At 38.0% G+C, this 12,765-nt stretch overlaps 2 protein-coding genes across 2 annotated transcripts in view; both read right to left on the bottom strand.

Moving 5' to 3' along the window:
* The window catches only part of LOC139735717 (uncharacterized), a 55,433-nt gene extending 54,851 nt beyond the window's left edge, over positions 1-582 (bottom strand). The window contains exon 1 of the mRNA XM_071646464.1: positions 383-582. Within this exon, the coding sequence (XP_071502565.1) occupies positions 383-546 (164 nt within the window). The 5' untranslated portion in view covers positions 547-582. The remainder of the gene's footprint in view (positions 1-382) is intronic.
* LOC139735710 (flavin-containing monooxygenase 5-like) lies at positions 573-12,459 on the bottom strand. The gene is made up of 4 exons (XM_071646459.1): positions 12,081-12,459; positions 11,277-11,476; positions 8,800-9,021; positions 573-677 (listed from the first exon to the last, which is right to left on the bottom strand). The coding sequence occupies exons 1-4, from the start codon at positions 12,457-12,459 to the stop codon at positions 573-575; spliced, it is 906 nt and encodes a 301-aa protein (XP_071502560.1).
* Positions 12,460-12,765: the final 306 nt, after the last annotated feature.

Here is a 12,765-nt window from a genome sequence, read left to right as displayed (position 1 = left end):
ATATTAAGTGTCCGAAATTGGCAGTTTTACTCTCTAAGTTAAATGTTACACAGCTCTTTTACTTTCCAGCAAATTCATTATTATTGTCCATACTGACCATAATATGTTAAACAACCAAAAAGTGCAGAAATCAAGAAATATTTTCTTCTCTAATTAGGCATAGATTGTATCCTTTCTGTTTTACGGACATTTTGCCACAAGGGTCTAGAGACTAGACGCCTCAGTAGGCCCTATAGCCTAACGTTAGAATTAATTTAGTAGTAGTCTACAGCCAGGACCAGGGTGGAGTGTATTCACCATCTCGCATGTTTCTCTGAACACGCATTTCATATTTACACAAAAAGCAATATACGGGACTACGATAAATGTACGTTGTACATACCCAGCAGTGTCAATGACGGGCTCTGATACGGAAACTGACACATTCCCAATCAATGAGGCTGTTCCATTTGCGTCAAACTTTCCAACATGGTGATCTGTTTCAGTAGTAAATGAATCTAATGTGAACTGGTGGTCGGACACACCTGAAAGGTCATGGTTTTCCATAGTTTCTCCTGTAACAATTTTGACATTCACTCCGAGTCGCCGACAAATGTTGACATTTTACTCACTATGGACGGTGGTGGCAGCAGATAATCAGTCGACGCAGAGTCGACGGCGCGCGCGGCGACGGGAACCTGTTGCGTAAAAGTTGAGATGATGAGCCAGAAAATTAAACAGACTTGTCTCTGAATACGTCTCTATTTTGATTGGTTGATACCTGACTTATCTTGGATTTTCCGACTTACGTTTGATTACATCTCTTTATGCAACAGGGTTCAGTACCAGATAAACGTTTTGTCTCATCTCTTAAAAAAAAAAAGAACCCTCTACCACTTCTTGTAATAAATTCGTGTTTGACGAATAATGTTCATTTACATAATTTCTCTCCAACATTTTATTGATAGATATTTTTTTTTCAACAGTGTAAGGACTTGGAGAAATTATGTTACTATAGAATTGCCATCACCATGATTATGTTACTTACCAGATAAGTTTTTTTTTCTAGTTTTCCTGGATCCCATCTGCGCATTTGTATAGCCACAGAGGTTTGTACAAACTTGGCTCTGAGATTCATAAGTGAAACATAATACTTTTCACCACTAAATACGGTGGGGTTTTTTTACATGTACATGCTGCGAAAAAAAAATGTTTTGTTACAGCAATGATTGCTATGATTGTAACTATTATCCATAATCGTTATAATCATGATCATCAATGTCATCATCTGAACCAAAATTCATTGACAAAGCATTTTAAATACATGAATTCAGCTGTTATGTTTTATCGTGATATTTATGCCATTAAAAAAAGACTTGTTCGTCATTTCATTTTTTTTTTCCTTTCTATCGTCATTTACAGGGATTTTAATGTTTCAAACTAGGTTTTGCATTCGCTGACAGCCTACATGTAGTGTTTTGGAATCATATAGAATTCAATTTTACATCTGTGTAACTGAATAGCCCTTTTAATAATAATTTTATATTTCAGAAATATGTGTATTCATGAAGCATTTATTCAAAATTTCATTATAGGGTATTGCTGGTAGACCTAGTATAGTTACAATATCATGACTATTGTGCTACTAATCATAACGAAATATGCCATTTAGAGTGTGTGATGTCCATGCATGGTGACTTCATGTCGGGGTGAAGATTTTCTTTTTTTTTTCTTTTTTTTTCTTTTTTTTTTTGGGGGGGGGGGGAGTGCCGGGCACATATCACAATTTTGTGTGAGAGGACCCCCCCCCCCCCTCCCCCTTGTTTGGATTTTATGGCATTCGTTGCTTCATTTTATATTCATTTATGCCACTGAAATACTAGCACTGTTTGATACCATACAAAGACGGTGACATAATATTAGTGAATGATTCAACATACGGTTGTGTTCAATGACGACGTATGATGAATGCAATGGCCGCCATTCAATTAACTACATGTATTTTGTACAACGCCGACAAATAGCCATCAGCATTTTGAATCTGATAGGTATGTGGTCGTACTAACGGTGGAAGAGCCGATTAATCTCAATAGAGCTGTGAGAAATCACGGCAACATCTACGAAACTCGATCGTCTGAGCCTTTAGTAAGGCAGATAATAACATCATCACCTGCATTCTCGTTTTCATGTTTGTTTATTCTTTGTCATTTTGTAAGTTGTGTGTATTTTCTTTTTATACACTCATGGGTCTTGTGTCTGCATGTACTTTGTCGACAAGACCCGCCCTGCGTTTTCTGACGCAACAGAGCAGTAGTCAACAGAGCCTTTTGAGGTGGATATCAAAATTGTGAAGATTATAGTTAAGATCGTATGAATAAACGACTTTTAGCGTTTTATGAGAAATCTAGCACCCTCCCTATGGGTAGGTATAGAACTTTCTCTTATTTTTTTCTCCAAAAATGTCTTATTTCGAGTCCATCATCCGCGATCGACTACAAAATGTGTGTACACGTGACATTTCAAGCATTGTATATTACATAATACGATTTATCCAAAAAAAAAAGAATTATCGGCATTTGCTAACGAGGTGCTGTGTATCTTTACTGCAAGTCTCTAATTCATGCCAATGATGTGATCCACAGGAAACGCTTTTGCATACTAGTCGCAGGGTAATAAACTATAATATTGGATATGAAATCAGCTGATAAGGGCTCAGTTAGAGAGCATAATTATGCATTTTTAACTCAATCAATTCCTTGAACACCATACCCCAAATCGCTCACCCTATTAGTCTTTACTCAAGGATACCACGACCATTTATTAATCAAGCACACACACACACAAACACACACACACACACACACACACACACACACACACACACACACACACACACATACACAGAACATCTTCTAACCAAACACATACAACAACCAGTATACAATTATCATAGCTATAGATATCTCGTACAGCATCACCTTTTTTATTCATAAATGATCGAGTCCATGTCCTGTTCTGCAAACCCAGCGTATCTCGTTTCATCACTATTTTTTCCTCTTCCGGGCTTTCCTTTGTATTTCATATATAATACACAATCTTATATGGAATCCTTTTACTTATACACGGTATATTTTGTAACAGATAGCTTAAAAGGTAGAATCTTATCAAAATGTAATACTAAAAATTAATGACACATGGATGTGATGTTTGTTTGTTCTTTTTATTATAGAGTTTTCATTTCATTTCATTTCATTTATTTCATTTCCGACGATGCAAAACATTTTCATACACGAAATAACACAACATCAATACAATGTAGCAACAAAGGAAATTCCGTGAAGTTAACAATACTACGCAAAAAAATACGAATAAGACGAAATATGACGAATAAGAAAAAAGAACTCATAATTAAGGCTAACTAAAACGTAACTCATTCCGCTATATTGGAATTTATGAACAACTTCTTCAGTTTGGATGTGAATGTGTAAAGACTTAGAACTTGTTCCATACTATTATCAAAAGAATTCCAAAATTTGGGGCCAGTAAAAGAAAACATAGTATTAGCAAACATAGTCCTAGGTAATTGCAAATGAAATGAGATGAACAGATCTATTTTTAGTGAACATGGACTCAAGCACAGATGGGAAAGAATTATTGGTAAGTTTGTACATGAATTGTCCTAGATGAAGAAAATATAAATCATTTACCTGAGTTTGTTTTCATGAAATAGCACATCAGTGTGACTTCTCAACGATTCATTGCAAATACATAATACGAAGAGCTTTTCATTCTGTAACAAAAGTTGTCTCTCCAAATGCGAGGAATGTGTGTTTCCCCAGGCGAGTATACCATAATCTAGATAATATGGTAAAACCAGAGATGAATATAATTTTAAAAGAACGTTCTTGGGTAAAAAAAAATTAACTTTATAACAACTACCATATTTCTTGAAATAATACGGCTTATGGAATCAATATGTAAATTCCAAGTGAGTTTACGGTCAAGAATCAAACCTAAAAATTTAATTGAAGAGACTCCTTCAATAACTGTGTCGTTCAGATAAACATTCCTTGACATATTTTCCAAAGAGTTACTAAAAATCATGCATTTTTGAAGATTTATTGACAGTTAATTTGCTCTTATCCATTGAAGTAATTTATCCAATGCAATATTTAAAATATCAATTAACATAGGATCAGAATGTGGAAGAATACGTCATAATCACCAGCAAATAAAAGAAATGAAAGAATGTTTGATGAATTCGGCATGTCATCAATATAAAGGATAAATAAAAGAGGTCCAAGCAAACTTCCTTGAGGCACTCTATAACTGAATTCAATTCAATTATTTTATTTTCATTGTTCTTTTTCCAACAAAACATAAAACATATTAAATGTGGAATTATATCATAACCATAAGCATTCGACTTCGCAAAAGTTAAAAGATACAGAAAAAATAAAAGTTATGCTTCAGTTGAGAAAAAAAAAAGTCCACTAAAAAGCAAGCTTGTATGTTGTGAACCACTAAAAAAAAATGAATTACTTATTTACAAACACTCTATCCACAATTGACATTTTGCATAACAGATGTATGTGTCTTAACATAAACAAATTGCTTACGGTTAGAAAGACAACTCAAGAACCACTCCAAGGCCTTTCCTCGGATGCCATAGTGTGATAATTTATGAAGTGGTCAATGGTATCAAAGGCCTTGGAGTAGTCAAGGAAAACCCCAATTGTATGACGGAATTGATCAATAGCTTTAAGAGACTTTATCAAGAAAGTTAAGTATTGCGGGGGATGTGCTATGGTTTTGCCGAAAACGAAATTGATAATCAGAAATTATTTCATAAGTGTCCAAAAAAATTAATAATCTGGAATGAACAACCTTTTCAAGTAATTTCGAAATAGAAGTCAACAAAGATAATTAATTTCAAACATCTTCCCTGTCCCCTTTTTTTAATAATTGGGAATTACTTTGGAAATTTTCATATTCCCAGGAACAACTCCATTCATAAAGACAAATAAAAAACATGTACTAATGGATCAACAATAAAATCCACAATTTAAAAAAAAAATCATCAATACTCTCAATATCAATACTGTTTTATGTTTTTCAAATTCTGAGCAATATCTAACAATTCGTTCCATTCTAAAGGAACGAAAAATAACGAGTTGGAATTACGAGTTTGTAAAGAATCAGAAAACTTCTTTTGGGTATCCGGAATATTGCGGGCAAGATTAGTGCCTATTTGCGAGAAATACTGATTAAATATGTTTGAAATTGATGAAGCATGATTAATGATTAAATCAGTACGCTTGATTGTGAAAACACGTGATTTCTCCGTATTTGTATTAATAGCTGTATTAATAATTTTCCAAGTATTTTGAATATCGTGTTTAAACAAAAAAAAAATATGATTGTTGCGCCTATTCTTAACGGAAACGAACAATTTCCTTGAAACACATCACTGTCTTGAGTAGTTCTACAAGAGAAACCGTGTACCATCAACAAACATACAATAACGAGATGGAAGCCAGTCATTAGTTTTCAAACACTGCAAGACTATTGTCGAAAATGATACGCAACTTGGGATGAATGTTACATCACCGCATAACAAACCATTCAAAGTGCATAACAACTTGGACTTTGACATTACTGAGTACTGAAATGGGAATAACGACAACAACAACAACAACAACAAAGAAACATCTGGTATAATAAGAAGCAAACATAGCATCACACTGCAACTTAATATAAGAAATGTAGTTCCTTGTTAGCTGATGCACACAAATAGGCAAACAAAAAATAAATTCGAGATTATGATCGTTTTGGCAATTTTGTAAGATAAGGAAAATGAATTAAAGAACCGGCCTCTCAATATCAAAGTGTACATAATGAGCACTGTCTTCATGGTGATATTAGGGAGCTTTAGATTTTCGCGACGGGGACGTTAAGATGGAAAAAAGATGTTATGATCATGCGCAGAAACGCACATCAAGTCGATCTATTTAAAGCTTGCGTCGTCTGTTTTTCACTACGCGTTCTGGGCTATTTTTACGTCCGCTCAATTCACGAAGTAGAGAGCTATTCCATGCACCGATCATAATTATGAAGGCGCCATTTTATTTTTTATCCTTTGCGTCCCACCATAATCTAAAGCTTCTTTTCAGCACAACGCAGGGGAGAAGAGAACGTCCTGCTCAATCGTCCAAATCTGAAGCTCCCTATCAAATACAGCATATAGACGTTAAAAATGTGAACAGGTGAATATAGGTGAATTTGATTGATAATCTCGAAATTCAGTTCAAGTTTTCTTTGCTTTGTTTATGATGAGTATAATAGATACGTTGAAACAGTTCAATTTCAGTTTTGTTCTGGCTTTTTTTATTTACAGAATGGTCGTTAAACGGGAAAAATGTGAGAAGGATCACAGAATACGTAGAAATCATCCTAGCAATATTTCATACTTTGATACGTCATTATACATGATATAGAATTGTGATACATGTACCAATATGGATTTTGTACAATGTGTATTTACATCGGGTTACAGCTTGTTATTCCGAAGGTTCGTTATTCCGAAGGTTCATTGTTCCGAATTTCACTTTCGGATTAACCAATCTTTGGAATAACGAACCTTCGGAATAACGCCACAAATTTTCGGATTAACGAACCCTTTGTCATTTTCGGATTAACGAACCTCTAGGTATAGGGAATTTGCGTGTTTCGGATTAACGACCCTTCGGAATAACGAACAGCACCCGTGCAGGTTTGGTATCCTTATTTGAGCTCCAATGTGGGGACACATTTCTGAACGCCGTTATGGAGACACTTGCTCATTTTATGAGCTCCCACATGTGGGGACTATATTTCATGATGTTATTCTTTTGATGTATGAGCTTTCATGTGGACACGTTTTTCACCAGGGGCCTATCTCAGTGTCTCTATGGAGACAAAATCATTATGAGTCCATGCATAGATGCATTAAGTACTAGCATAGGGATGGATAATGACATTGTTTGATTTGTTAATGATTTGTGTGTGATAATGACAGCTGCCACTGGCTGATGAGAAAATGTATTGTCAGTTCGTTTTCTGCCACTAAACATATACAACTGAATTAAATTTTTAGCAACTTTGTCGCATGACAAGCAAAGCAATATCTGTAAGGCCCATCACATTCACCCATTCATCCAATAACGAAATAGATGGCGTTTACACTACAAAAGAAACGCATAACACGGATAAACAACAATGACTACCTCGACTCGCTAGTTGTGCAGCAAAATATGCACAGTCACTTGAAAATTAATGGTGTTTCGTCTGGAGTTTGTTTGTTTTATCCCCTTTTTTGGGGGGGGGCGGGGTTGACCTTAGGATTTCTTTGGGTTTGGAGAATCATCACGGGTAGGATGTGCACACGTCAACACACTCTCACTATGTTGAGGCCTCATACAACTCAAGACGGTCTAAAGGGTTTTTATGTCATTTGGGGTTTGTTGATTGATTGATTGGTTGATTTCAATTTATTGTTCCAATGATTACAGTATCTATAAAAGGATCAAAATCATGCCGAAACATAATTACCTCCGATTACTTTTGCTTAATTATGGTAACTTTGTTTGTTTATTTTTGAAAAGGAAATCGTAACTTTGTTTGTACAATACCGTTGTCTGTGCGCTTCAATGTATTAATATTATTGGACTCTTCTGATACCCAGAATGGGGGGTCGTTGAGTATAACAGGAAACTTTTAAACTTTCAGATTTTTAAATTTTCAGGAGAACTTGAGGTTATCATAATATACGAGTCCTTGGAATATGGTAAGCCTCGGTGCCTGGAAAAACCAGGAAGATAAAGTTGTGCGGAACCTACAGAGACAAGTTGTTATAATATTAATTGCACTTTGTCATGTACAGTGTCAAAGTGCAGGAAATTTAAGTGCCCACACTATAATATGAGCAAAAGTATCTTTTTCTAAGTGTGGAGAGTTGTAATATTCTAAAAGCAAAAGTGTAATTAATTTCCACATATAATTTATATAGAATCTGAATTCCAAAAAGGAAGACATTTATAACGTAATGAATATAAATGTCATAATACGAGAATGATATGGTTTGCTTATTGCATCAAAATTATTATGAGGTTCTTTTGAAGTTATAGTGAGGCGTAAGCAATGCATATTATGGTGAGCCCGTATCCGGGCAATTATCCCCGGCTAAATACAGTGGTAAGGTTAGAGTAAAGATTTTTTGTTGCAACTGGGGCAATTTATGTATATTTATAATAATAACTGCCTTCCGTTTATCTTTAACTCCATGTTCATGCGCAACCGGACATACATATGTATCATGGATATCCAACCAGACAGTCAAATCAATTTCATTTACCTTTATTAAGAACCGTGCTTGCTCAACAGACTTTCATTTATGTAGGTCCAAGATTCTGGAACTTCCTTCCCATGGACATAAAAAATGCACCGCCATTGAATGCTTTTAAAAAGAGATTGAAGATTTTCCTTTTGAAGTCTTATAATGCAACCGAATAAATATAATTCTGTAATGGGTCAGGGTCTTTGTTTATGAGCAGTTATTCTGATGTTTTGAGAAGTATGACAATTGTATTCAGTATTCCCGAGGTGTACATAAATATCACAGTTCCCATTGGTTTTCACAATGTGTGTTACTGTGCATAATTATGTTTCTTAGCATTTAATGAGATATGCGATAACGATCGCGATCAAAGCTGCAAACATTAACCATTTGAGGTAGCACGAACTCTGGGAGGATTTCAATGTTGCCACAGCATCAGGACGCACTGTCGACACGGTCAAAGAGTGGTAGCTGTCATTTTCCAGTCGCAAAAGCTCTTCCCTAGCCTTGGCTGTGGATCCGGGACCTACCAGTCTGTAGCTTGGGGGATAAACCCAGCCGATGTAGTAGTGGTAGGCGAGTTTAGGATCCGTCAACAAGAGTTTGAGCAGGCTGGGACGAGTTCCAATCATCCCGGCGATTTCGTCCATGTACTTAGGTGGATCGGGCTTGGAGGAGAAAGGCGGAACAAAAATGATGAAAAAGTGATAAAAATATTATGTCAAAAACCGCGATTGACCCATACCTACCATCATAACAGAATTCACGCATACCTTAAAAATAAATAAATTAATTAATCAATTAATCAAAAGAAACTGTAATGAACGTGAAAAAAAATCATAAATTAAAGTATAAGAAAGAAAGGTTCAAGCATAGAGCAATAATACGGGTGGTGTTGAAGCGTCTTCGGTTTAAGATGACAAATTTAGTTGACTCAGATCAGACAATGACTTCAAGTGCTCAAGCGTTGGGGTGACGACATGCGTTTGCTCTCGAATATTCATGTGTCGCAATGTTAGTATGATAGGGAAGTTTTGCCACTGGATGCGCAAGGGTCTAATCCTTGCTGATTTCAAGTGATGTGAGATTACGCTCTTCGCTAAATCGCGAAGATCATGACACCGCATTCATTCAAGCTGGTTGATATCGTCAGTCATGGGGCGAACCACGAGGGGTCGTCGGCATCATTCGCCCGTTTTCTTGTGTCAGTTGTGTGGGTGGGTAGGGGGACATCTTCATCGGGTTATATCACCCTGCTCTTTGCGATGCGTTAATGCAGTGGGAACTTTAGCTGGCGTGAGTCGTCACCAACTAATACGCCGGACCTCCATGCATATCGCCGGAATCTTTATGGCGGACGGACTAATATAATTTCCTTTCCCACGGACAGTGTTTTTGCCTCAACTGGAGCGGACTTAATGCTTTATACACTGTCTCTGTTCAGTGAGACTCTGGAATCGAACCTGATACCCTTGTATCTGCAAGCAGATACGCTACCGACTGAGCCATATCCTCTCCTTATTATGACAGCAAAGCGACATAAAATTAGATAGGAACTTCTCGACCGCGGAATAACCCTTCACAAAGTGACAAAGTATTTCATCTAAAGATAATCTTGACAGCCAGATGAAAGAGACCAAAGATCTAAAGAAAAAAGAACGAATATGATAGACTATGCTTCACCAAGGAAAAAAAAACCGCCTCCATTCGTAAAAGAAACTAGAAGCAATATCATATTGACACCCAAACTCAACTGTAATAGATTTGTTCGCTCCTCAGGTAGGGATTATGACTGCAGACCCATGGCTAGTTCCTTTGCCCGGCCATTTGTAGGGATGGCTGGGGGGGGGGGGGTGTCCTACACCCCTCCCCCTCCCTAAAAAAAAAAGAAAAGAAACTGCACACACACACACACTCACTCGCACCATCTGCAGTAATGAAGGACCAGTGACAACGACAGCAGCTACCCAAGTACCACGGGCAGAGTCAAGACTATAAGAGGGGAAATAGACCTTGCGACTATTTCTCAACAGGTATCGGTGACAAAGGACGCTTTAGGCATGTTAGGTTCAGCACAGACTCTTGTCGAAGTTCGTTTCCAGCTTAGGAAAAATATTCCAGTGATCCTTTACCCCAAGACCATGTATGAAACCAAGTGCAACGAGGACTGATGAGTGATATTTTGACGACCCACTGCTACAGGCCTATAGCTGGAAGCCAAAAAAAGTAGACACTCTCTTAAGTTCTGCACGCTACGATTTAGCTCTTGTCCAGTCTATGGTATATCTTCAATTCTGGATAACAGAAAAAAGACATAAAGATTGGCGCTATCATTGTTTTGTGTGTGTTTGTTGAGGGGGTTCATTTACATAGATCAGAATTTCAAATCACACCTCTAAAATGTAAAATTGATGACGTGGAGACGTGGAGGTCCTTACACGGATATTCGTCAAGTCTTGTAACCATGACATCAGCTAAAGTTAAAGGGAAGGTGCCATCTGCAGCGCCAGCAGCTCAGTAAGGTCTTTTGCAATACAGGCATATAAGGGGGAAGGGTTCCTCAGAAAACACAAAGGACGTGATCGTATTACATGAGCCTATACCCGACAGAGCAAAGGCTGATCCGAACTGGTTTGATGGTTCTCCCATGTCCACGTGGTATCTAAACCTTTGTACCCAGAGAAAGTTTCTGAACATACTATAAGTGGCGAAGGTTGGGGCTCACAAACGTCCATTCCAAAACGGGAAACAAGGCGGAATTGTAAAAAGAGAAGCTAATAATGAAATAAAATATCTGGAGAAGCTTGAAGCAGGTCGTGGACTCAAAAGCTTTTTCATGACAGAGACAAAAGTAAAATAAAGGGGAAAAGCTTACCACGAAGCAGTTCCGTGGGCCGAAAGCAGTTAAGATGCTTTCTCTTACGCAGTCAATCTCCCTCTTCATGGATTTCATGTCCGGCAAACGGGCCTGCTTCTTGAGTACACTCACTGCGAGTCTCGCCTGCATTTCGCTCATGATGTTCTGTCCCATGGTGTCGGGGACGGCCATACCAGTGAAATGCAGTGTGCAAGGCGACAGTTCTATTGGAACGACGTGCTTGAACAGGGTAAGAGGTCCCACGTCTGATGAAAGACCTTTATAGAAAGGTAATGACAAACAATTTTTTTTTCTAACCATGAACGTTATTTCGTCAGCGTTAGTACTATGAGAAAATGTTAGAATAATCATGATAATGTGGAGAATATACAGCATTATGAGAAAATATATTTGTTTGATCTAGCTTCTCCCCCATCCCTCCCCCCCCCCCCCCCAAAAAAAAAATATATATATATATATTAAATAGGAAGAAAATGACATGTACGCTACAATCACATCCTCCAAAAACAGCCGGTGCGGCGGCCGGGCCGTCGATTTTTAAGCCAGTTTCGGCCAAGTATCGACCGGCGACCGATTCGGGCACCACTGATTTTTAGGACATCGCCCGGAGTGAAAATTTTGGTGACGACCGCCCAGCCCGAATTTAGACCATGGTTTAAGCTTCTACCACAATCTGAAATAAGTGTTTAAAGGCGTACTTTTGACATGCGCGTATCAAAACTGGATGTCTGCTGACCTGCTGACGTACGCAATTTGCCAATCGTTTTTACGCAGGAAAAAAAAAACATGGTCTAATTTCTAAGCCACCTTCGTGAATTCGGTCCATAATGTTTGCTTCTCTCCACTTACCTGGGATGAGGTCAAAGCGGAGAAAGGGATACTTCACATCGTAGCCGGTGGCGAAAATGATGACGTCAATGTCTTCTACTGCCGAACCATCGTTTAAGATGACCGTTGATCCTTCCACTCTTTGAATGCCGCTCCTCACTCTGACGTCGCCGTTCATGATTTTGTCGTTTAAGCCGGCGTTGATCATCGGAAGCTTCAACGCAGCTGGGTTCGGGCACTGGAGACCCATTGCCATGTGGTCAGTGGCTTCTTCCAGGATCGACTGCATCCTCTTGGCCCTGTAACTATCGGGAAGGAGTTCGTGCCATCGTCGGTTGAGTTGGTAATTCCACGGTCGCCTCCGAATGGTCAAGGGCCATAACCAGGCCCCCCGTCGCATGCTGAGGTAAACCTGGAAGATCATGCATACAAAACATACGAAATATATACATGTGAGTGTTTGTGTGTGTGTGTGTGTGTGTGTGTATGTCTGTGTGACTGTGTGTATGTATGTGGTTGTAATACGAAGGTGCTCGTCCCTTTCTCATAATGGTTTTTGGTAGTTTTTTTCAAGTTTGTTAGCCTATGGGGAAACTTGTTGCTATTGCACCATGGGAATCCTGATGACTTCTCATAACATCGTCAAAAATTATAAGATGTGACCCTGCATCACAAAACCAACAAAAAGTCGCCAGATATGCATTTC

Source organism: Diadema antillarum, unplaced genomic scaffold, assembly GCF_040938485.1.
Source record: "Diadema antillarum isolate AM-2024a unplaced genomic scaffold, OU_Dant_1.0 seq00000593_RagTag, whole genome shotgun sequence".
Taxonomy (NCBI): Eukaryota; Metazoa; Echinodermata; class Echinoidea; order Diadematoida; family Diadematidae; genus Diadema; species Diadema antillarum.
Note: the sequence above shows the minus strand (reverse complement) of the source record. Positions and strands in the feature narration are given on the sequence as shown.